We start from the raw sequence: 26981 nt of genomic DNA on the forward strand, positions 1-26981 counted from the left end.
GGGAGTTGAACTAAGAATGAAGGTGAGAAAGAAAGGAATAAAATCAGATTAGCTTCTTTAAAAAGGACACCCTTGAGCTTTGCAGGAAGCTAGGAATTCTACGAGGGAAACATAGGAAGTGTATTCGACATTGGTGTCATGACTGTATAAAAATAGTGAAAAGATGGAATGCAAAGTGTGATGTTTTAAAAAAGTTCCAAAAGACATTTTCTGACTAATCTAATCATTTTATTAATAAGACCAATATGTTTATTAATAAAAGGATGGTCATTTGGCCATCTCTCTCAGACTAAAGACCCCTAATAGCAGTGGGCTGTTGATATGCTCCTTGAAGAATAGGTGTTCTTGAGGGATTTTCCACATTGGTTGATTTCTGAATGAGGAAAGAGAAAAGGGAAAAAAAATACTAATTGTGATTGAATAAGTAGTTATTAATATCAGAGAGAAATAATCATTTCTCACACAAGTTCAAGGACCAGTAAGTAGACCAGTTTGACAAAAATATAGAGTACATTCATGAAAGAGAGTAACACCTGTGGGGAAAAAGGCTGGAATAAAATTTAGAAGGTCTTTAAATGTTAAACAGAAGACCTTGTATTTTATCCCATGACATGATAAGGAAGGACAGGGGTTCATAAAATTACCACTTGCATAGAGAGAACATTTTTCTTGTCTTTGGAAAAAAGAGAAAAAGGAGGGAAAAAGCTTTTTCTCATTTATCTACACTTTTGTGCTACTTTTGTACCTTTTATAGCTGTTCTCAATATTTGGAATATACTCCTCTCTACCTTTTAGAATACTCAACTTTGTTCTAAATTGGGCATAGGCTCTACTTCCATGTGAAGCTCTTGCCCTTCCCCAAACTTCGAGGTCCTCCTTCCTAAAACTACCTTGTATTTACTTTATATTCACTTTGTACATACTCAGATTCTGAGATACTTCCTCATGTTGGGGCAGAGACTGTTCCACATTTGTCTTTGTAACCCCAACACCACCCCTGTTTCAGCACAGTAGATATTTAAGAAATGCTTATTCAAGGAAACAAACGAGCAAAAACTATCCAAGTAGAGAACAAGGAAATATCATGGCCACAGGGAGAGGGATTAGAATGATCTATGTAGCAACAGGAGTGAAATAGGAATAACCAAGATATCTTTCTAAGAGAATGGAGATCAGTCATCATAACATATTTACAACACACACACACACACACACACACACACACACACGCATACTCAGAGAGTTTATTCTTTAGTTTAAAAACTTGCTCTAGCTTAAGTATCCTATCCAAATTAAAATAGCAAAATATGATATTTAAAGGCCCAATTTTGCTCTTACCAAATAACTCAAAGATGGTCTTCAGAGAATAATATTTGTCAATAGAAGGAGATTTTTGGAAAGAATTATAATTTTTAAAAGAAAAATATTGAAACAAAGCAACTTGTTTCTTATTTTGAAAACAGCTATGTCATCTAAAAATTTGCCCATAGTCTCTACAAAGGAAAATGTGAAAAAAAAATTATGTCTATTTAAATGCCATTAACATCTGTTGAGACTATTTAAAGCCTACAAAGGCACAACTTCATCTTGGATTCTTTGCACCATAAGAAACTGTCTGCTGTTCAATATTATGTGAAAAACTGAGAAAACATAAACTAGAGGTTTATGACAAAATGAAATAATATGGTAGCTGCCAATGGCTAATTTATAACAAACATTATTCTAAGCTTCCTTAAGTTAATCTAAATAAATAATCATACTTGAATAAATCAAACTGAAAAGTTCTTTCCCAATTACTCATAAGTGTTATAGAAAAGACAGAAAAAAATAGAAAGCATGAAAAACATGTGAAAATAGTACCTTAAATATTTGCTGGAAATGCACTAAAAAAGCCTGAAAAGACTTCCATCAATCTTGGAAGTGAAATGGTAATTACAAGTAAATCGGTAATGTGGTCAGGAATAATACTTTGGGAAAAAAAAAGGTCTTTCTCTTCTGATTTCAGTATGTATGCTAAAGGTGACAAACACCCAGCCCACAACACTCCTAAATTCCACCAGAACCAGTTTAAAATGTAATGTGGAAATATTTAACAAAACAAATAAAAATGCAATAAAACATAGTTAATGTCAATATGTGGCTTTTGAAGTCAATAAACAGCCCCTAGAGGCACAGGTCAGTGACCCTGTTTCTATTTGAGTTTCCTACCACTGCACTAAACAAATGGAGATTTAGGAAGGCAAACATTCTGACCCTACATAAATGTTGTCACCAAGTGACAAATGCTGAACACAGCAGATATTTCTCTCTTCTCCTCCTCCCCTCAAATGTTTTCTTCACTTTCCATCTTGGGTGCTAACATTAAAAAAAAAAAAAAAAAAAAGGTTCACTGATAACTAGAGGCAATAAATGAACCTATCAATCAAATATGATGCATCTTTAATTGCCACTCTAGTGGCCAAATAACATCCTCATATAAACCGTAGTACCCTTAATATCTCCTTGATGGAAGCAGAGTATTTGTTCCTAGACACTATAGCACCAATGCATAGAATTTCCTAGGCCGTATCCCAAAGGTCCTTTACAGCCTTGTCTACCTATGGAAGCCCAGCTCATTGATTGCCTAGTTATGGAAGCCTAGCTCAGTGCTTTTCTAGCTAAGGAACCTAGCTCAGTGCTTGCCTAGATATGAAAGCTTAGCTCATTCCTGGTACATATTAGGAAATTAATCAATTGTCTGCTGCCTGGTGGTAGGAGTTATGAAGGATCCATTTTGGATGCTTGTTTACATTGAAAAATTTTCAGAAGCAGGAAGGTAAGATAGATAGCTATCACAATACTTATTTTGAGATAAAATTGTAGTTCCACAGTATTCTTCAAAAAAAAATGCAAAAGAATTACCTGTTCTGTTTGGTGTATGCGTAGCTACATTGCCACTTCCCAATACCCCATCAGCAGAGTTTCCTTGATTATATGGTCTGCCACAGCTGAGAAACATTGAATGAAGCAGGCTATAAGTATGCATTTTTAACATGTTTCAAAGAACACTTTCATATTCTTTTCATCCATGCATTTAAAATTCTTATTTTTGTAAAATTTTAAGACACTGACCAAACGCAAATTTCATGAATATCTTTTCCAGTTTTTCGTTTGTGTCAAATTTTAGTTGCTAAAATAGCAACACAACCACGAAACTTAAGATTTTAAGAAGTATTTATTTTTGCCAATTAGTTAAATGTAGTAATTGTACTAATCATGGGATTTTCTCCTCAATAGTATATCAATTTAAATACTACTGCAAGTCTCCTTTTAGGTAATTTAAATATCAGACCGTGAAGCTGAGCAGCATACAAATAGTTAACATTTTTGTTTCTGTACACAAAATGCTTTTTAAAAAATCCTTCCAGACAGGGAGTAGTACCATGAGCTTCTCAAACAGACCACAAGTTTTCCAGAATCATCATAGTTTGCCTTCTCAAATGTCTGCTCCAAAGAAGATACGTAAGAATTATGTAAGCCTTTTGTGTGTAATCTAATAAAGTGAAATCAAAAAGAATTTAGTAAGTGTTTACTATATTTCAGGCACTAGGGGATACAAAGAAAGGCAAAAACAGTTCTTGCTAGAAGCCCACAACCTAGTGGAGGAGATAATAAGCAAACTATATACAAACAACTATATATTTGTTTAAACAAACAATATCACACATGTTAAACTTCATCCAATTTTGTATCCAGGAAAGAAAAATCATCATAGGCTTCTTGGTGAATGAGTCCTTTCAGTAACTCCTCTTAATGTTAATCTTAAACCTTAAATGCAGTTGGTACAAATCTACTAGCAAAAGATCATTGTGTGATGTCAGGGTGCTAAGTGGAGAAGGTTGGTGGTTACAGGCCGTTATTATTAGAGAGTGAGCCACCAGTCTGACCCAAAATACATTGTATAATTGTCTGATGAGGTACTTAAAATTCCCATAATTAGCATTACTTCTTCAGATTAAATCAATACATCTTCAGAAGATTCCATTTAAATAACAAAAAGTGTTGCCTTGGATCAATAACACATTAATATAAAACCAACCATTAACATGGAATAATTTAATTTACCACATCAATCAGCAAAGTTACCTAATAAAAAGGATGAAAGAGATAACGTGGTAAATTTTGATGGTAATTTAGAGATCTATAGTATTTGAATACTGACTAGGAAAGGCAGCTGAGAACATGAGGGTAGGCAGATAGGCAGTGCGAAAGGGTAAATTAGACAGATGAAGGAATTTTTCCCACTTAAAAGCTTACCCAGATTTGAGAGCTGCTAGTTTAATTATACAAGAGAATCATAAACAGGATCTAGAGATGAGCAAGTAAGCATGGTCACTAACTAGTTCTTTCCTCATGATTTTTTTTTAAGACACCATTTTTTTAAAAAAAGCACTTTTATTGATGACTTTAGTTTCAAAAATATTTTTATCAATGATTTCTACTTCTTTCATCAAAATAACTCAAATATCCCTCCCCAGAGATATCTCCCATAAAAATATTTTTTTAGGAGAGGGAAAAAATTAGCAGAACAGACCAATACATTGAAAAAAAGTTCAAAACCATGTACTATGTACAGCCCCTATGGATGTCCCACTTCCATGAAGGAATGGGTCTCTTTCAGTTTGATATCTTAGTTTTGCTTATTTCACTCTCTATCAGGTCATATCCATGCTTCTCTGTATTCACCATATATAATTTCTTACATCTCAGTAATATTCCATTACATACATATGTCACAATTTGTTTAGTCCTTCCCTAACTGATGGGCATCTAAATTGTTTCCAATTTTTTCATATCACAAAAAGAAGGTCTACAAATATTTTGTGTATATGGGGTCTTCCTTCTTATCAATAGTTTCCATGAAGTCTTTGGTTCAGAGTATGGACATTTTATTTATTTTGCTTTCATTATTGCCAAATTACTTTCCAAAATAGTTTTACCTATCCACAGCTCAACCAACAATGGATTACTATGCTTTTCATTCCACAACCAATCATCTAGCATTAATTGTTGCAATTTTTGTCATTTTTTTTCCAAATTGCACAGTGCAAGGAGAAAATTCAAGGTAATTTTGATTTGCAATTCTCTTATAACTATGCTTATTTTGGAACATTCTTTCATGTGGTTTTGAATTCTCTGCAATTCTGTTTTGTTAGCATTCAATTGTGCATGATATATTCTGATTATTCTTTTCATTTTTTTCTAATTTTTTGTAATCCCACCTTATTCGTTTGTTATTTTATTATTTTCTTCTCTTTTAAAAATCAGGTTGGCTAAAGGATTATGTTATTTTTTTTCAAAAATGAGCTTTTAGTTTTATTTATAATTTTCTATGCTTTTTTGTTTACAAATTTTCATGTCCCCTTGAATTTTTGACATTTCCTTTCTTGTACTTACTTAAGTTTGTCTGTTTGTTGACTTTCTAATTTTTAAAAAAAGGAATATTCAGTTCATTCATTCTTTCTTTTCTATTTTCTTAGTATATGATTTTAAGGAATATGATTTTCCTCCTGAAGACTCCTTTAATTGCATTTCAGAAATTCTGTTATGTTGTTTCATCATCATCTTTTCTTTTATATAGTTATTTTTATCTGTGATTTGTTCTTTGACCCACTCATTATTTGAGATTTCATTGTTCAGTCTCTATTTAGGTCTGTATCTTTTGTTTGTGGTTCATAAGTCAATCACTATTTTTATTATGTTATACTCTGTAAAGTTTCTATTAACTATCTCTGCCTTTTAATATTTGTTTGCAATATCCTAGGTGCCTAGCACATGGTCAGTTTTTGTAAAAGTTTCATGTGATATTGAGGAATATGTATATTTTTATAATCCCATTTAGAAAATGCCATAAGTCTTTTAAACCTAGTTTCTCTAGTAATTTGTTCAGTTCTACAGCTTCCCTTTTGTTTATCTTTCTGTTAGACTTATCAAAAACTGATAGAAAGATATTGAAGTCTCCTGGAACTATTCTATTACTGTATATGTCTTCTTGAAGCTCAGATGTTTCCTTTATGACTTAGGATGCTAAAACATTTAGATTATGTATTTGTTATACATATTACTTTCTTGTCTGTGTTTTCTTTTTTCAGCATAATGTAATTTTCTTATTTATCCCTTATATTTTGAATGATGGTTTTTGCTTTGCCAGAAAACATGATTGCAACTCTAGTTTTTTTGGATTAACTTGATGCATAATAAAGATTATAGCATTTCGTTTTCATATTCAATCTGTGGCTTTTTTTCATTTTTTTTGATAGCTTGATTGCATCATGTTTATAGTTATGAGAGCTAGGTCTATATTTTCTTCCATTTGTCTCTAATACTGGAGTGTTTTCCCCCAAGCTTGACTTTTCCCTACTAATTTATATTAATCTTTCTACCTTAATTTTAATCTTTAAGAGATTGCACTACTCCCACTGACTCTTTTTCATTTGTTCCTGATCCTCTTTTTTCATTTGTAACCCCTTTCCTTTTGATATTTGCTAATTACTTTCTTTTTTCTCCTAGTTATGTGTTAAATAGCTATTGTTACAGAGTTGTAGTTTTAATAGCATATATATTTATATCTTTATTATATAATATACGAGTATATCTTATTATATCTGTATCTGTTGATAGATATAGATAGATCTTCCCCCACCTTATTTTCCCTCTCAATTTCCCCTTTCCTTTGCCTTCAACTAATCCTGTTCATTAATTGTTTTTTTATTTCATTTTTGCTAACTTTTGCAAAAATGATTTTTCTAACTCTCTTCATTATCTAACATTCCTTTCTATTTATTCTAGACCCTCCTCTGATTCCTGACACCTCTATAATTATCTGGTGCATATTCACAGTTTTTTCTCATGTTTTTCTCAAAACTTCCAAGGTATTCATTCTAAGTTCTTCTCTCTAGGGAAGGCAGTTTCTGCATCTGTCTTGTAAAGTTTGCCCTGTGTATTCCCCCTTTCCCTCCCCACATTTCTAATTATGTTGTCCACAACTGACCAGTACTGCCCCTGGTTATTCTTTTTTCCCATTTGCCTCAAAATCTCCTCCCTCAGTTCATGCTGTCCTACTTCCCCATGTGCCAGTTGACCCTAGGAGTTACAACTTCCTTCTGCCCCGAGGTAGGATAAGTAGACTTTTCAAGCACAAAAACTTCTAAATCACATAAAAAGTATGTCCCTATCTCTTTTCATGTCTCTTCATAAGCACACTCATCAGTAGAACCCCTTCTTCCCATTACCAAAGCAAGGCCTCCTTAATCCCCCTACACACTTTCAATCCCTTCCCTTTCCTTCTTACCCACTCCCCTGAAGGCTCTTCTGAGACTACAGGAACCACCTTCCCTTCATTGATAGCCCTTTATTTGATTCCTGCACATCACATTCTTCTCTGTCTCCCTAGTTTCCCTCCCTCACTTTTATGTGCCTTTCCAAGCTGTAATTTAAGTCAAGCAATAATAATTAATTCATATGTAGGTGATTCTGTCTAAAACATTATAGACCTGCTTCTTCATAGTCACCTCTGCTGAACTTCTGCTTTCACCCCTCTCTCCAAGTGAGAATGCTATAGGACCTTAGCCTGAAAGGGCCAAGGTCTCACATTGCATCCTGGGTCATCTCCAGCCATCTTGATGAATATCAGCCCCTGGACCCAGATGGCTCAGGAGGAGAAAGTGAGGCCAGTGACCTTGCACAGCCCTCCCTCATTCAAATCAAAGTCAGCTGCAAATCATATCATCATCCTGATGTCATGGTCGTCTTCAAAGGACAAACACAACAACCACCTTGTATGCATTTAGAAAGAAGTCTTTCTGCTCTTACTCTGTTGCTGTTCCTGATCTTGGCTGCTGCCTTTTTTTATTTTATCTGCATTTCTGCTGTTTGAGGTGTTTGAGAAGCAAATAATTTTGTCATTTCTCAATTTCTTCCTAAAAATGTTTCAAACATCTCTTTGTTGGTTCTTTTTTTTAATTCAACATCAAGCTCATTTTTGCAGCGTAGGTCATTTTGAGCTGAATTCTGAGCTCCACTGTTCTTTGGAACATATTCTTCCATATTCCCTTCTATGTTTTCTGGTTGGTACAGAAAGTATTGCATTATTAGAATTTCCTTTCCTTTGTATTTCAAGGTCTTTCCTTTGGTTGTTTGAAGAATACATTATTTCTGAATTGATTGATGAATTTAATTTTGATATATCTTGGAGTTTGTAGTTGGGTATTTTTTTCTAGAGATGATCTATGAATTCTTTCAATTGGTATTTCAGTTTTATGTTCTGAAATTCTGGGCAGTACTCTTTCATTATTTCTTGCAATTTTGTGTTGAGGTTTTTCTTGTACTATTGTGTTCTTCTGGGAGATTTATGATCCTTGGGTTATTTCTGCATATCCTGTCTTCAAGATGAGCATGTTTTGCTTGCATAGTGAGTATACTTTCTTTCTATATTACTGGTTTTTGCTTCTCTTCTAGATTATCCTTCACTTCTGTACATCTGCAATCCCAATCTATTGTTTTCTCTTCTGTTACCTGTGTTTTTTTTTCTATTCAGCCCATTATTTCTGGTGTGCACACCATACATTCTTCTCTCATAATTCTCATTTCTCTTTTAAGCAACTCAGGAACAATGTGTTGTGGTTCCATGTTCTCCTCACATTCCATAAGATCCTCTGTCTTGTTGATTGCTGAATTGTTTTCCTTCTGTCTTACGGTACTTATTCACAGATATCTAAATTTGTTTCCTAGATGTAGAGGCCATATTTTACTTATATTGTTATTTTCTTCCTACAGATTTATCTACTTATGTTCAACTCTTCAAGTTTTCTTCTTCCTGAGATCACTGGTAATTTCAGTCTTTTTCTGACTCTCTGATTCCCTCCCTTCTGATGATGTTGATTTCCTTAGGGATTGGATCTCAAAGGTCACAACATCATCTCAAGTTGGACAATTCATAGTTCCCCAGTTTAGGTATCTGTCCCAAGTGACTTATGGATGAACAGAACTGGCCCCAGATAGAACTTGAGTTGATTTTACTCAAAAACATGTTGTATATTTCTTCTCAGGATTCTGTTAATATCCCACATTCATCACAGTTGAGTTTTGCTTGAAGACTACGCTACTAGTCATTCATTCTCCTTCCAAACATCACAGTATCACAATACTAAAGGAACTTTACCAGAGAAGGTGTTCTCTCTCCATAGTTCAACTCTCCCACCCAAAAAAATGAGGACTGAGTTGATGGTTTGATTTTTATTGCATAAATTATATTACCTGAATTGAGATTGTATTCACCAAAGGGAATGGCATTTTTCATCCAATCTGATGGAAACTAATACCAAACAGTCTTTTTTCGAACTTGATGGACATACAATTAGTATATCCTTTATTAAATGCTTTAGCTTCATACCAAATATAACTGACTCTGAGATAACTTGGTAGTAGTTTTGGCTTTTGTACTTAAATTTACAAATAAGTATATTTTTAAAAAATTATGTATCCTTTAAATTGACAAAAAGTAACATTGCAGAGATCCATGTCAACCAACCAATCTATCCATCTACATGTGTCCATGTATATATGTGCGTATATATATATATATATATATATTTTCCCCCATTGTCCTACCTGGGCAGTTAAGATTCTCAAACAAATTCTGTCAAGTCAGCAGGTAAAATGACAGTAATTTGTATGTTGGGCTCTAATTGTCCCCATAAATGATTGTTCCTGAAAGAAGTCCTAAACCTGGAATCAACTGAAGTATGAACAAGTAAAACATACACTACTAAACTCAAAAACATTTGTGAATAGGTTGATAGTGAAATAACTTGATTTTTTGTTATTATTTTTTAAAAACTTGATATTAGTTTATATTTTAGTATAATTACTAAAAAAAAGAGTGTGATCACTTTATACTTGTTTTGTTGAAGCCCGCTCTGTGTCATATTTGAGGCCACTTGTCCTCCCAAAATAATTGGGTTCTAGGCAGTCTAACATTTCCAGAATAAGTCATGCTTGTTTTGGGATTTGCACATTGAAAACAGAAGAAGGGTGAATGATGGAATGACTTCCACTTTTCCCCTCTATCTTCTCTAACCAAAGATGATGATGCTTTTGTGTTTTTCCAAAATATTTGAAAAAGAAATGAGGTCAAGTAGAGATTTTAAAAATCGATAAAATATTATTTTGTGTTGCAGAGCTTCTGGGGATAAGAATAAAGTAAATTATACAAAAAAGTCTAAAAACACTTCATTATAAGGCCTAGTAACAGTATGAAAATCTGAGGTCAGGATATAAGGACAGTAAATACTATTAGAACATACATATGGCAATTCAACTCTCTGAAATGTTCACTGATATCAAAGACTTTATGGTTTGCCTCACTCTTTAAATAGTAGTTGGATACTAAAAAGTAAATGAGATAATGAAAGCAAAGTGCTTTGTAAACTTTAAAGGATCATGTAAAATCAGCTATTATTGGTATTTCATTCAAAACCATATCAATATATAGTTTTATATGATTTTTATATGATTTTCACATGAAATTTTTTACATGGGGAAAGGGACTAGATCTGTGATTTCATTGTTATAGCAAACTCATGGACATGGAAATTCCATCTACCAATTCAAGTTGGTGCTTTCTCTGAAGTTTATGGTCATAGAAAGTTGCTTAGAGTACAGAGAGATTAAGCAATTTACCCAGGGTTGCAAAGCCAGGACTCAAACCAATATATTTCTGACTTCAAGGCCAGCTTTCTGGCTCTTTACACCATACTGCCTCTATTTGTACATGAAAAACATTGAGACTTCCAGAATCCACCATAATTTGGTCAGGTATTCATTCATTTAGTAAAAAGGTGACATAATATTCTGGGACATACTAATTCTCTTACCTGGTACATATAACAGGTGGGGTGAAGATCTGTGGAGAAAGGTCTGGTGCACTCTGAGTATATGTTAAGATTCTGTGAGAGCTTAGGCCTTGTTTGGGAATTACTTCTGCACATTCTGGAAACTGTACTGCAGAAATTTTGCTGACTGGGCTATTGGCTGGGCTTCCTTGAATAGGTGAAGGACTTGGGGATGAAAGAGGTGAAATTTTAGCCAGAATACCTGAAAATAAAGTAAGAGTTATTTCATTATGAGAACTTAATGATGGTTCAAAATTGCAATTCCTCAGCTTTGAAAAACAATTACCAGAATACAAGGAATTCTGCTAGCTCACTAATAAAGAAAGCACTCCTGGCTCTCTGTTAGGTGATGAATTAGAACCTACTCTAAGATAACCATTCTAACAACAACATGAACAACATAAAACATGTCCTGCCTAAAACCAGGATGTACGAATAATCATGACTTCCATATTGTGGTACCCAAGGAATATATTATCATGAAAAAAATGAATGAGGACTTAATTGGAATCATAGTTTTTAGAGTTAAAAGGCCTTCATAGGTGATTTAGTACAAATATCCCAGTTTAAAAATGAGAAAACTGTAGTCAGAGGGGTTTAAGTGACGTGCCCATGATCACTTAGGCAGCAAAGGTCAGAGTCACTGCTTTTTCTCATTGTTCCATATTTCATGAAGAACAACATGTGACCAGAGCAGGGGTGGCAATCCTGTAGCCTCAAGGGCATATGTGGCCCTAGGTCTTCCAATGTGGCCCTTTGACTCAATCCAAACTTCAAAGAACAAATCCCCTTAATAAAAGGATTTATTCTGTGAAGTTTGGATTCAGTCAGAGGGTCACATTTGAGGACCTAGAGGGCCACATGTGGCCTCGAGGCTACAGGATCCCCACCATTGAACTATGGCAACCATCAGATTTTTGTATCTTTCCAACCAAACCCAGAAGGAAAAAACAAGAAAGAGAAAGACCATTTAAGATAGCTGTAGAGTATAAACTATATATTCTTATCTGTCAAGATACACACAGAAAATATGTGAACATAACTACATTTATGGAAATAAATATAGACTTAAACAACTAGAGAAATGTTAATTGCACCTCAGCAGTCTGAGACAATAAAATAAAAATGACAATGTTATGTAAATTAATTTACCTATTCAATGTCAAATCAAACTTCAAAGAATTACTTCATAGAAAAAGAAAAAAGATAAAAATCTATCTGGAAGAACAAAAGGTCAAGAGGCTCATTAGACGTAATAATTTTCTAGTGATCAGTGGAAAATATTAGGTATATAGCACAAAGGAGCAAATAAACACAGTAAGCAAATGTCTGATAAACTAAATACTAAATAAACCCAGAAACTGGGTGGGAACTCCCTAGCAAACAAAAAAATTATAGTGAAAAATATTCTTCCCCAGCTTCTAGGATTAGAACTCAGTATTTGACAAAAACTGCTGGGAAGACTGGAAAACAGTGTGGCAGAAACTGGGCATAGACCAACATCTTATACCCTATAACAATATAAAGTCAAAATGGGTACATGATTTAGATATAAAGCATGATACTATAAGCAAACTAGGAGAGCAAGGAATAGTTTATCTGCCAGATTTATGGAAAATGGAGGAATTTATGACCAAATAAGAGATAGAGAATATAATGAAATGTGAAATGGATATTTTTGATTACATTAAAATAAAAAGGTTTTGTACAAACAAAGCCAATGCAACCAAGATTAGAAGGGAAGCAGGAAACTGGGAAAGAATTTTTACAGCCAGTGTCTCTGATTTATATTTCTAAAATATATAGAGAACTGAGTCAAATTTATAAGGGTATAAGGCATTCATTAAATGATAAATGGTCAAAGAATATGAACAGTCAGTTTTCAGAGGAAGAAATTAAAGTTATCTATAGTCATATGAAAAAAATTCTCTAAATACTATTTATTAGAGAAATACAAATCAAAACTCTGAGGTACCACATCACACCTTTCAGTTTGGCTAACATGACCAAACAAATAAATGATAAATATTGGAGAAGATGTGAGAAAATTGGAACGCTAATTCATTGTTGGTGGAATTGTGAACTGATTCAACCATTCTGGAGAGCAATTTGGAACTTTGACCCAGCAATACCACTTCTAGCACCGTGTTCCAAAAAGATCATAAAAATTGGAAAAGGACCCATACATGTACAAAAATATTTATAGCAGCTCTTTTTGTGATAATCAAGAACTGCAGATTGAGGGGATGTCCATCAAATGGGGAATGGCTGAAAGAGTTCTGATATATGAATGTAATGGAATACAATTGCGCAATAAGAAATAATGAATAGGCAGACTTGAGAAAAACCTGGAAAGACTTATATGAACTGATGCTGAGTGAAGTGAGGAGAACCAGAAGAACATTTTACACAGTAACAGTCACAGTGTGCAATGATTGACTTTGATAGACTTAGCTTTTCTCAGCAATGCAAGGACCTAAAATAATTCCAAAAGACTCATAATAGAAAATGCCATCCATATCCAGAGAAGGAAATATGTTTTGTCTTTTTTTTTCTTTCTCATGGTTCCTTCCATTCTTTCTAATTCTTCTATAAAACATGATTAATGTGAAAATTATGTTTAATAAGAATGTATATGTATTGCATCTTGTCTTGGAGAGGTCAGTTTCCTTTTCTGTCACATTAGTCAATTTGATAGGTATGAGGTAGTAATTCAAAGTTGCTTTCATTTATATTTCTTTAATCAATAGTGCTTTGGAGCATTTTTCACACAACTGTAGATAACTTTTATTACCTTGTCTGAAAACTGCCTGACCATATTCTTTGACCATTTTATGAATTGAGGAATGGATCTTACTTTCATAAATTTGACTCAGTTCTCTATACATTTGAGAAATGAGGTCCTCGTCAGAGAAACTTGCTGTAAAATTTTTTTCACAGTTATGATTACTAACTCTGTATTTCCCTCCATCCTATTTCCCCCTTACTTATTCTACTCTCTCCTTTCACCCTGTCCATCCTCAAAAGTGTTTTACCTCCCCAAACTGTCCTCCCTTTTATCACCACCCCACCTTCTTTTATCGCCTTCCCCTCCTACTTTCCTGTAGGGTAACAAATTTCGATACTCAACTGAGTATGTATATTATTCCCTCTGTGAGCCAATTTCTTGAGAGTAAGATTGCCTTATTTCTTGCCATCTCCCACATCTTCCCCTCTACTGTAAATATTTGTGTGCCTCTTTTATGTGAGATAATTTATACCATTTTACTACTTCCTTTCCTGTTCTCCCAATGCATTCCTCTTTCTCACTCATTTTTATTTTTAGGTAAGCATACCATCATTTTCAATGCACATCTGTGGCCTCTAGGTATTCTCCTTCTAACTACTCTATTGGGGGTTACAAGTATCATTTTCAGATGAAAGATTGTAAATAGTTTAACGTTACTGAAACCTTTATGATTTCTCTTTCCTGTTTACCTTTTTATGTTTCTCCTGAGTTTTGTATTTGAAAGTCATAATTTATATTTACCTCTTATCTTTTCATCAGGAATGTTGGAAAGTCATCTATCTCATTGAATGATTATCTTTTCCCCTAAAGGACTTTACTCAGTTTTGTTGGATAGGTGATTGTTGGTTGTAATCCTAGCTCCTTTACCCTCTGGAATATTATATTGCAAGCCCTCTGATGCTTCAATGTAGAAGCTGCTAAATCTTGTATTATTCTTACTGCGGCTATATAATATTTGAGTTGCTCCTTTCTAGTTGCTTGTTATATTTTCTACTTGACTTGCAGGTTCTGGAATTTGGCTATAATATTGCTGGCAAGTTACATTTTGGGATCCCTTTCAAGATTCTTTTTCTATTTTACCCCTTGACCGTACAATATCAGGGCAGTTTTCTTTGACAATTTCTTGAAAAATGAAGTGTAGGCATATTTTTATCATGGTTTTCAATTTTCAATAATTTTTCAATAAAATTTCAATAATTTTTAAATTATCATTCCTGGGTCTATTTTCTAGGTCAGTTGTTTTGTTTTGTTTTTTTCCAAAGAGATATTTCTCATTTTTTTCTATTTTTTCTTTCTTCTGATTTTGTTTTATCATTTCTTGATGTATTGTGGAGTCACTAGCTTCCATTTACCCAATTCTAATTTTTAAAGAATTATTTTCTTTTCCATTTGGCCAATTCTACTTTTTAAAGAGTTCTTTTCTTCAGTGAATTGTTGTGTCTCTGTTTTTACATTTTTCCAACTATTCTTTTTAAAGGAATTCTTCAGTGAATTTGTATTCATATTGTTGCCTTTAGTCAATTCTTCTTTTAACGGTATTCTTCCCCTCTTTGGATTTTTGTGCCTCTTTTATCATGTATCCTATTTTGTTTTTTGAGGTGCTATTTTCTTCAGTAATTTTTCAGCCTCCTTTACCAAACTATTGAAACTTTTTCATGATTTTCTTGAATCACTCTTATTTTTCTCCCTAATTTTTCCTCTACCTCTCTTATTTGATTTTTAAAATCTTTTCTGTGGTCTTCCATGGCCTGAGACCAAATCATTTTTTTCTTTGAGGCTTGTGATGGAGCAATTTTCAATTTGTTGTCTTCTTCTGAGTGTGCATTTTCATTTTCCTTTTCACCACAGTAACTTGTTATAGTCAGAATTTTTTCTGTTGTTTGTTCATTTTTTCCAACCTATTTCTTGGCTTTTAACTCTATGCTAAAGTGGAGTTCTGCTTCCAGAGTGAAGGGGGCAGTTTCCTGAGTTTCAGGGCTTTGTGTAGCTTCATTCAAAGCTAGATCTGAGGGTCTATAAGCTTTCAGGACTTCCAAGGTGATATGATTTAAGGAAAAGTATGTTTAGTACTCTTCTGGTCTGTGATATGGCTTGTGAGTGAACACAAGTACTCTTTCTTGCCTTGGAACTGCGACCAGGATACTAGTTTCCCAGCAGCTATAAGCACTAATATGCTACTGCTCCTCCTCATGCTACCCAGGACTGAGACCCAGATCCGAGTATGGGAAATGAAACAGAGTCCTGTCCCCAGTACCAGCAAAGGCACTCCTCTCATCTTCTTCTGACCAGACTCTCTTATTGTCTGTTGGATGACAGTACTAGAATCAGTCACTGATGATGATGATGATGATGAGGAGGAGGAGGAGGAGGAGGAGGAGGAGGAGGAGAAAGAGGAGGAGGAGGAGGAGGATTCAGTCATTCCCAAAGCCTGCTCCTGGTTTTCTGGGGCCTGCTTTGTGCTGGTGAGGCATGCACTGGACTGTATTCCACTCTCACCTCAGTGGGACAGACCTTTCCTCCCAACCTTCTAAGTTGTCTTATGCTAGAAAATTATTTCATCTTATCCTTTTATGGGTTCTGATGCTTAAGAATTTGTTTTGAGGCATTATTTTAGAGGTATTTGGAGGAAATTTAGGAAAGTTCAGGCAAGTCCCTGCCTTTTCTCTGCCATCTTGGCTTTGCCCTCCAACCCTTTTCATTTTTGATACAGGTATTTTGGTTTTATTTTTTTAAATCAAATTAACCAACTGTTTATGTATTTTATTGTTTTCTCCATAATACCACCTCTTACTTTTATTTATTAGCTGAATGATTTTCTTACTTTCAATTTTATTAATCTCTCCTTTGATTTTCAGGATTTCCAATTTAGTTTTTAACCTGGAATTTATACTATTCCAGTTTTTCATTGCATGCCCAATTCATTGATATGCTCTTTCTCTATTTTTGATAGCTATATAATGTAATGTAAATTTTCTCCAAGTACTGCTTGGGCTGCATCCCACTAATTTTGATATGCTATATTATTGTTGGCATTCTCTTTAATGAAATTACCTGTGACTATAGGGAAGCAGGGGCCTTCCTTGGTAAAGACCAGAGGGCAGACCATGTTAAAGGAGCAGAGGGCTTTGAATATGATATTCTGTAAGGCAAAGGAGCTAGAATTACAAACAAGAATAACCTATCAAGCAAAAATAAGTACAACCCTTCAGGTGAAAAAAAAATGGATATATAACAAAAGATCTTCCAAGCATTCCTGATGAAAAGAACAGAACTGATTAGAAAATTCAACATTTAAAGACGAGACTCAAAAGATTCATAAAAAGTTAAATATGAAAGAGTAATCAAAAGAATTCAATAAAATTAAACTATTTACATTCTTATACGGGAAGATGACACATCTATCTCCTAAAAATTGTATCATTATTAGGGAAGTTAAAGGAGTTTATGCAGAAGGCATAGGTGTAAGTCAGCTTTATGGAATAATTGAAAAATGTAGGGATGAAAAAGAGGAATGTAATGGGAGAAGGGGAAAGGGAAATGTAGAATGGGGAAAATTTTCAGGCATAAAAGTGGAATGTAAGGACAAGCTTTAATAGAGGAGAGGAACATGGGGTATTTGGGGTGGGCAATGTTTGAACCTCACTCTCATCAGAACTGGTTCAAAGAAGGAACAACATATATACACACTCAGCTGGATATAGAAATCTATCTTACCTCCTAGAGAAATAAGAGTGGAAGAGGATAAAAGATAAGGGAAGAGGATTAAAGATAAAGCGAGGAAGCATTAGAGCAGGCACTGGTCAGAAACAAAACAGACTTTTGAGGAGAGGCAAGATACAAAAAGAGAGAAAATAAACAGGAGAAAATAAGTTATTAGTAATCTTAATAGTGAATGTGAATGTGATGAGCTCACCCATAAAACAGAAACAGGTTACAGAATAGATTAGAAACCAGAATCAAACAATATATTGTACAACAGACACAGCTGAAACAGAAAGACAGACACAGGGTTAAAATGATGTACTGGAACAGAATCTACCACACTTCAGGTGAAGTAAAAAAAAAATACAGGCATAGTATCATGATCTCAGACAAAGCAAAAGCAAAAAGACCTAATTAGAAGAGATAACTAGTGAAACTCCATTTTACTCAAAGGTACCACAGACAATGAAGTAATATCAAAAAATTCTGCAGTGTATTTCTCTGATAAAAGCCTCAATTATCAAATATATAGGTAATTAAGTCAAGTTTATAAAAAACAAAAGCTATTCCCCAACTGATAAATAGTCAAAGAATATGAACAGTCAATTTTCAGAAGAAGAAATCAAAACAGTGTATAGTCATATAAAAATGCTCTAAATCACTAAGAATTAGACAAACACAAATTAAAACAAATCTGAGTTACAACTTCAAACCTACCAGAAATGATAAATTCTGAAGGGCATACGGACAAACAGGTACATTAATGAACTGTTGGTGGAGTTGTGAATTGGTCCAGCTTTTTGTAACTCTCCCTAAAGGGCTATAAAACTGTACATGCCATTTGATCCAGGAATACCACTATAGGTCTGTATAAGAAGGAGATCAAAGAAAAAGGAAATTGCCTATGTGTACAAAAATATTTATTACAGCTCTTTTTGGGGTGGCAAAGAATTGGATGTTGAGGAGATGTCCATCAATTAGGAAATGACTGAACAAGTTGTGGCATATGATTGTGATGGAGTACCACTGTACTATAAGAAATGACAAGGAAGTTGGTTTCAGAAAAAAAAAAAAACAACTTTGCAAGACCTACATGAACTGATGCAAACATTGTACCTAGTAAAAACAATATTATAATGATAATCAACAGACTTGTCCATTGCGATCAATGCAATGACCCAAGATAATTGCAAAGGACTCATGATGAAAAATGATATTCACCTTCAGAAGAAGAACTGATGTACACTGAGTATAAATTTAAGTATAACTATCTTGCTTTATTTAATTTTTGTAATATGGAAATATACTTTCCATAATTTCACATATATAACTCATATCATATTGCTTGACTTCTCAGAGGTTGGGAAGAGGTGGGAAGGAGAGGGAGAATGTGGACCTCAAAATTTAAAAAAGAAAAGAATGTTTAAAATAAATATTTTTTAATTGAAAACTGGATCTTTGTGCTAGAGAACAGTTGATAACATTAAAAGTATTAAACAAATTACACAGATGCAATCAAACCTACTCTATTGCTATCCTATTTTGGTCTGAACTTTTCTATCTTTAGTGCTTGTTACAGATTTTGTATTAATGTACTAACTCACTGGACTAGCTATTTCACTCCATGTCATATTCTGAACAATGGACATTTTTCATCCACTTATTTTTTTTTAATATGATTGTTAGGCAATATTTTTTCTTCAGTAATTATAGATAAAGTCCTAAGACATTCTGAGGCTTGGTGACATTAGCCCCATGCATTGAAAACAGGATCATTTGATATACTTTATCTTCTGTAAGCAGTCTCTCTGGATCTTGGGCAGTATATCCTTCTTAACTGTGGCAGACCCCTTGAGAATACTCTTCTGTGTTTGATTCTTTTGATGTTAATGATGGGAGGGTTATGGAACAGAATTTTCCCCATTTCTAAATTTATCAAAGAAATCCATATGATCTTAAAAGAAGCATAAGAGACTTCTTACCAGAAGTTATATGTTTAAAGTTATAGCTATGAACTTTAAAGTTATATCACTCTCATCTATCCTTAAATAAATTTTATAGATTCATAATCCATAAATTCAATAGTATTTTGCATTTTCCACAATTTTCAGTCAATTGTGTTATCATAAAGGTATGGTCAGTTGTAGGAATCATTTACAAAAGCCTGTCCATTACCATTTCCTATTTTCATTAATATATCCTGAAAATAACATATCCTGAGAATATCACATAGATCATTTTTATGAAGACTTTATAAAAATGAAAATTAGGGAAGCAGTAATTGATATTCTCTTCATCTGCCTTTTAGAGAATTACGGTCTGTAATTTTTTTTCATTTTTTTCACATATTCAACACCCTAACACATCATGCAAAATGGTCCTATTTTCTGCAAGAAAACTTTTCTAGCCCTCTTTAATCAGAACCATTTTATTTGAGATGACTTCCCATTTTTCTCCATGTGTATAATATATATGTATGTATATGTTCACATATACATACATACATATATATAGTGCATATTCATTCTTATCTTTTCTCCCCAATTAGACCAAGAGTTCCTTGAGAGTAGTGAATATATTTGTATTTATGTATATATACACACATATACATACATATATGCATATTTATATATATATATATGTGTATATATGTTTATATGGGTATTTACCTTTCTTTATGTCCCCAAAACTAAATACAGGCAAGTTTATTGATTCCCAAATGCTTTGAAGATCATGTTGCTTTTAGTATAGAATAGACTTGTTTTATATAAATTTGGTCTGTTCCAGCTGCTTTTCCCAATTTCACCTTAAGTGACATTTCTGTTTCATAACACAGCAGAGACTGAAAGGTTCAAACTGGTGTTTTCCTCTGTCACTAATAATGAAAAAGACTGATATAAAGACAATAACCAATTTGTTCTCTGTGATGATTACTTGTTATTTTCCTGCAAGTTTTGTGTGAATCCATCAAAATGATGTGACCCAGTTATATCTCATGCCAAGCTTTACATAGACTTGTTTTGGCTGCTATTGCATTTCACTCTTTTATAAGGTGATATTGCTCATCATCTTCTGCCATCCTTCAATATAGCGTGTTACAAATTGGTGAATATTTTATTCTTTTGTTGCTCTTGGATTCCACATCTTTCCACTTGGCAATAAGATCAAGTATTTGTTGGCAAAAACTGGTTTCTGAATGCCTTTGCACTTTTTTTTACTGGTTGACCTTATGCAGGAAATAGAGGTTATCAATGTCAACATTCATATTTTTTCTAATTTTCTTTTTGGCATGGATAGTTATTTAAATAGATGAAAACTGTGGCAATGGCTTATATTATGTTCTCACTTTTAGACTCTGTAATAATTTGATGTAGACTTTTACTTCTTTTTTCACTAGTTAAGGATGGTATCAGCTGTTTCTGATGTGACTTTCTAGCTAAGGCTTTTTTGGGGGTTCTAGAAAGAGCAGGAATTTCAAGAAGACCTTCATCCCCCAACCTTCCTACCAGTTTGTTCTTTCTCCGTTCTAGATGTATGCTGGCCCCACCTCCCAATAATCAACTGCCACCATGAAAAGGAATCCGGAGCACTTTCCCCACTACAAACCTTGGGTCCATTTCCTTCGGCTCCCTGCCATCATAATCATCATGAGTCAAGTCCCTCTAAGTGCACTGGTATCCACTAATGGAGCACATGGCTGCTCAAACCATTTAAATGTGTAGGGAGACACAAACTACAATCACATCTTCTCTATTTCTGTTATCAAAACAAATCTAATCATTTACCCTGCTACTGTACACACCCAAGTCCAGTTGACCTGATGAAACATCCTAAAGATGTTAGCTTAAGGCCACAGCAGCCTAAGGATAACCTAGCCTTTCAGTCTGCTCTTTTGTAGAAACTTCCTACATGGTTTCTCCCCCAATTAGAATGTGTGGTTTTTGAGTGTAGGGACTGGCTTATTTTATATCCCTAGCACTCAGCACAGTATTTGGCTATAGTAAATGCTTAATAAATGCTTCCCACCCCCTCCATTAATTCATAACACATAAGAAACTAGTTATTTCTTATCTTATTAAGATATTATCAACTTTATCTTCATGATATTCTATATGCATCATATTCAGAAACTTCCATTTCTCTCATGAAAGTAAGTAATGAGATAGAGATATGAGACATCTTCAAAGCTTTGGACTTTCATTTCTCAAACTTATGCCATATTTTCCAACATAGTTTTTGCCATCCTCCTCTCTGCCTATTCGGTGCTGGACCTGATTCAGATCATGTATCTGATATGAGAAAAAAATTGAAATACTCATAAGTCATTCAACAGTACACAGAAGATTTGCTGATCTCTTGTAGAAGAAGGATATTCAATAAGGATAGGAATAGAGGACACCTAAAGTTGATTCAGCTCAACAAAGCTCCCTTCCCTGAGCTACTCATAGTTTTCTAATAGTCAAGCATCAAAGAATACCTAGAATTCCTTGTGGCTACTTTGAATTCAGCTGACCAGAAAGTTAGGTCAAGAGCCTGAACCTTTAGTCCCCTGATGTAACTTATTCTTGGAAATAGTCTTAATATCTTTTAAGTAAAAAGTAGTCTTAGTTGCATGGGGTAAGGATTAGAATATTGCTCCTATCACAAAAGGAAAATAATTACACTGAAATACAAAAAAAGAACTTTGAAATTTCAAAGAAAATGAAATTTGAAATATTTTTAAAAACAAATTAAAAAATTAACAGACCCAAATTTAAGAAGCCCAGAATTAGAAAAAGGTTCTTCCAAACTTACATCCTAAAATGACCTTTAAAAATGTGAAGCAAACTTATATATCCCCTTAAAAATAAAAAAACACATAGAAAAAAATTTCTTATGAATATTTATCCAATTTTTTGTTATTGGATAGCAAAATATGAAGCTAAAGAAAATATGTGCTACAAATAAAAACTAAAAGTGATGAGGTTTGATTCTTATTTTTGAGTAGAAATGTTGGGGCCCAAATAGTGTGTCCAGTGAAGTATATTGTGTGATTAGCTAACAGACAGATTACAACACAATTGTGCTCAAATATATGCCAGCTTGTTCACATGTTTCACTTCTCTCAAAATTTTTCTGATCCCATGAAAAGAAAAAATGTACTCTGGCTTGCTTTGTTTCCTTTGTCTGGTCTTAAAAGACTAAAAAAGAATACATGCCCTTTCCAGCTCTTTCTGCATGAATTGAGTGAAGCCTGAGATTCTAAAGAATTATGTTCTCTTATCTTACAATTAGGAATAGCAGTCACCTCCTTGAATTATTCTGTAGCCATCCACATCACTGAATCAGAGAATGAGAAGGGACTTTCAAGAGATCATCCTGTCCAATCTTCTCCTTCTAGTGCCTAATAATAGTAAAATACTATTTCCATTTAAATGAGGCAACTGAAACTCAGACTGCCTCAAATTGTAAAACAAATAAATGGAAGAGACTATAGTCAGAATCTACTGGCTCCTGGTACAATGCTTATATATTTTTGCTTTACGCTTCTGCATATGTTTGTATTGCTCTTCAGGATTCACATGTAGCAAAGATAATTTATATTTTAATTCTTTCTGATTTCAACTTAAAGGTTTTTTGAAAGTCTGCCTTCTCCTTAGGCACTCTGTAACAGTCTACAGTCCTAAGGCAGGGAGTACAAACTCTAGGTCATATTTATCCAGACAGAGACTCCAGATTGCCAGGACAACATTTATCTTGCTATGCCAGTTTGATAAAATGTGGTCTAGAAATTACTAAGCAAGGGATAAGTGTGACAATGGCATCTCAAATGCAGCCACTCCCCTTCAGTTCTTTAAACATCTCAGATATGCGTATCTTCAATAGTTCTCTAAATACTTGGTTGTTAATTTGTTGTTTTAGAAAGTGATTTCCTGCCACCTTTGACAAAACTAGAGTTCACAGCTGGAAACAAAGTTCTCTAGTGCTATTCTGATATGGTGTATTTTCTCAAATCAATTAGTAACTGCAGTCATCTTATCACTGCTAATTTTTAGTAGTTGCCAGCTCATGTCCTTAGAGAAATGTTACTAGTTCTTATAACATTTTTTAAAAGTCTACTACAGTACTTGGAGCTGGTATATTAACTAAACTTAAACAAATAAGCAGACTGTAAGTCTCCAGAAAGTTGCCTCCTAGGACTAAAATTAAAACAAATATTGTGCCAGATTGAATAGCTTTGCTCCTCTGTCTGTTGGTTGTGTTATTTGTCTGAATATTTCAAGCATTTTAACACACTTTGATCCTGACAACACCATGAAAAGAAACAGTATTTTGATTTTGTAGGAAAAGAGACCAAGATACAGATGAATGAATTCACTTGTCCAAAGTAAAGGGAGAAAAAAGTATTTTATGAGCACTATAGCAATGTGTTTTACTGTTTTTATTATGAAAAGTACCCTGATTTTGTTTCAGTATTTCATTATAAGTATTTAGATTAGAAAATATGAGAAATACTACATTTAAATCTCCTAGTTCTAAAATGAATATATTATTATATATACTGTTCTTCAAGGATAGGAAGGATTCTTTCAAGTGATGACAGCTAAGACAGCGAGGTGGCCCAGGTGGACCACTGGGAGCACCAGACATGTGAGTCAAATCCAGACATTTAATAGCTTTGTGACCCTGAACAAGGGATTTAATTTTAACAGCTGTCTATTTCTGTTTCCTCATACGTAAAATGGAGAGGGCAACGGCATCTACCTCTCAGGGCTGTTATGAGGATAAAAATGAGACAATATTTGTAAAGCACTTTGTAATACTTAATTACTAACTAATTAACTAATTACTACATCAGTTCCAACTATGATAATGACAGATAAGAACTAAAAATATAGAATGAGCTAATAAATCGAGAAAATCAAAGTCACTTGAAGCTGGATTTAAAAAGGAAAACTGTCTCCCCAAAAAATCTCGACAAATAAGACAAATTCCTATCTTTTTGAGATGGCTTAAGTATGGACAGATAGATATCTTGGGGTAGTTAGTAGAAATCTCAAAGCCAGGAAGATTTCTGTTGAAGTTCTTCCTCTGATAAGTATTGAAAATATGGCCATAGACAAGTCATTTAACTTCCTAGTGCTCAGATTATAAATTGCTGAGAAAGTACCAATCTACATTGGTAGAATAAGTTTCTTACTGGGATCTCCTCCACTCCATCAATGAAATCATAGATCTAGTTGCCCATCCCTCTGTTGGAAGTTGGAAGGATGGGCTATATGACCTCCTTATTTCCATTTTAGTCTTGTGATCCAAAAATATGCTACATATAAATGCAAAGACACATATTTACATTGGCAATGTGGCATGCTCCCCTCAAAGCTAGGAAGATCCAGGTTCAAGTCCTGCCTGAGACAAATGGTAGCAGTGTGACTGAGAGAAACACTTAACTTCCCAACGTCCAAGCAGCTCTCAAAGACTGATTTCTAGGGAAAGTTCCAATCTGCTTTAGAAGAGGGAGTTTCTTCATTTGGGAGTTACTTCTACCAATAAAATCACAAGCTCCATCTATGTCTTTATTCTATACTTACTTATGCCAGTTTAAAATAAGTTTTGTGAAAAAGTGCAGCCAGTAAAATATAATCTTTGTATGATTCAAAACATCCTGAAGGAAAAATATATAAAATGAAAATATTTTAAAGAATGCAGCTACAGGAAGAGTAAATTCCAACTCCATTGGGTAATGCAGCCCTTAATTCCTTATTTATGAGAGCATGAGAAAATGTGTGTCATGACACAAGTAACTTTGAGCAATCAAAAAAAGATAAACATTTCTGGAGGGAAATTATTTAAGTGACTCCATCTGTTTTTTTGCTATAAAAACTTTCTCAGTCCAAGTTTAATTGAACAAGAAAGAAACCAGAAGTTCTGATAAATAAAAGTTTCTGCTATATTTTCATAGGAAAATGTCTTGGTTAGCCCTCAGGCTCTTCCAAAAAAATGAAAATATATATTTAAAAGAAAAAATAAAATAACAAATCAAAATACTATTTTTTTCTTAAGGTTTCTACAAATCTTCTCCCAATTCAGGATTTTAATAAGGAAATGTAAGCTTAATTTTCAGGAGTGGAGATAGTTGTAAACTCTGCCAATAGGTGGAACCAGCTTAAAAGAGTTCAGAAAATGAATACTGCATATGAGATAAATATGAATTAGAGAAATTTAAAAAGTTCTATGACTTAGCAGTAGACCAATATCTTCGGTGATTTGCATGCAAGAAGATCAAAATTAAAATGAAAATACATGTTCAAAAGAATAATTTCTATGCTTTAAAGTGTTCTTTTCCTGGTTTATTCTACTTTCATTAATGGCTAGCTAACAAGTGACTGTATGGCACTTGAAAGGTGCCTTGAAAGGTGAGGTAGTCAAAATACTTAATACAGATTGGTTGAGCCAGCAGAAAAACAATTTAATTGCTTTGTACAAATAATAGATTCCATACCTCCCCACTTGGGATCCTTTCCCTTTATCTAATAGTGTTTCTATTCTTGACTTTAAGCCCATTTTCTATCTCATTAGTTTTTCCTTACCTTAGTCTTTAGCCCATCTCTTTTTCAACTCTACTTGCTTCTGGATAAATTCTAACATTATACATGGCTTTCTTCTTATCTATTTCTTTTTCCTGTCTGTAGGTATGTCCAAATCCCCTCAAACTTGAGACCATGAAAACCAAACCAAGGAATAATGTAAGTCTTTGGCTGACTTTTCTTCACAATTTCAGTTCATAAGCCCTATCCCCTTGTTTTTTTTTCCTTTTATTATCCCAAGCCAGAAAAAAAATATTAATTCAAAGAAGAGAGATGTAATTAAATGGAATATCTAGATAATGGTGAAAAAATCCTCCATAAAGGTCTACTCTCCCAAAGATTTCCATGCAATTTGTAGGAGAAGGAACATTTTAACTCAGTAAACTCATTAGTCTAGGATTGTGTCCCATTGGGAGCATGCTGCTATGCATTCAGACAGGCATATTTCCTTGCTAATTCTCTATAAAGGAATTTTTTTCTGGAGGAGGGAGTATAGTGACATCATATTAGTTGAACAAAGATTAAGGATTATCTGGCCATAAACAAAACACATAGGAAAACAAAAACAATTAGGGCCTCAGCATAATGATAAAATCCTAACTTGTTCCAGTTTGTAGATTTATTTCATCCAAGAATTCAATACATTTTTTAAAAAGGGAAAGAAACCCTAGTTTTTCCCAGGAAGAATTTCAGAAGAGAGAGAGGTGAATCAAGAGGAGAGGTGCTAAGGTCAAAGGCATCTCTTCCTGAATCTTTAGAGATAGATGAAAAAGTCTGACAGGTGTTGATTTCCCTAAAACTGGAACTTGAAAGGAAATTCCAGAGTTTGGAAGTAAGCAGAAAGACAAACTATTGTATTTTTTTAATTCAGAGAATAATAGACTTTTAGAGTTGGAAGGAATTTCAGAAGCCATCTATTTAAAACTGTAACAGAAAAATAATTCTATAAACATCATGGAAAAATTAAAACTGCTAGGTAAAATACTAAATTTA

General features: G+C 33.8%; 1 protein-coding gene across 2 annotated transcripts in view; it reads right to left on the reverse strand.

Annotated features, from left to right (window-relative positions):
* Positions 1–26981, reverse strand: part of PDE3A (phosphodiesterase 3A) — a 339029-nt gene that overhangs the window by 52296 nt on the left and 259752 nt on the right. For both annotated transcript variants that reach the window (XM_072653574.1, XM_072653575.1), the window contains exons 6-7: positions 10914–11133; positions 2902–2987 (exon numbers count right to left, since the gene is read on the reverse strand). In XM_072653574.1, the coding sequence (XP_072509675.1) occupies positions 2902–2987; positions 10914–11133 (306 nt within the window). The remainder of the gene's footprint in view (positions 1–2901; positions 2988–10913; positions 11134–26981) is intronic.

This window comes from Notamacropus eugenii, chromosome 3, assembly GCF_028372415.1.
Source record: "Notamacropus eugenii isolate mMacEug1 chromosome 3, mMacEug1.pri_v2, whole genome shotgun sequence".
NCBI classification, from domain to species: Eukaryota; Metazoa; Chordata; class Mammalia; order Diprotodontia; family Macropodidae; genus Notamacropus; species Notamacropus eugenii.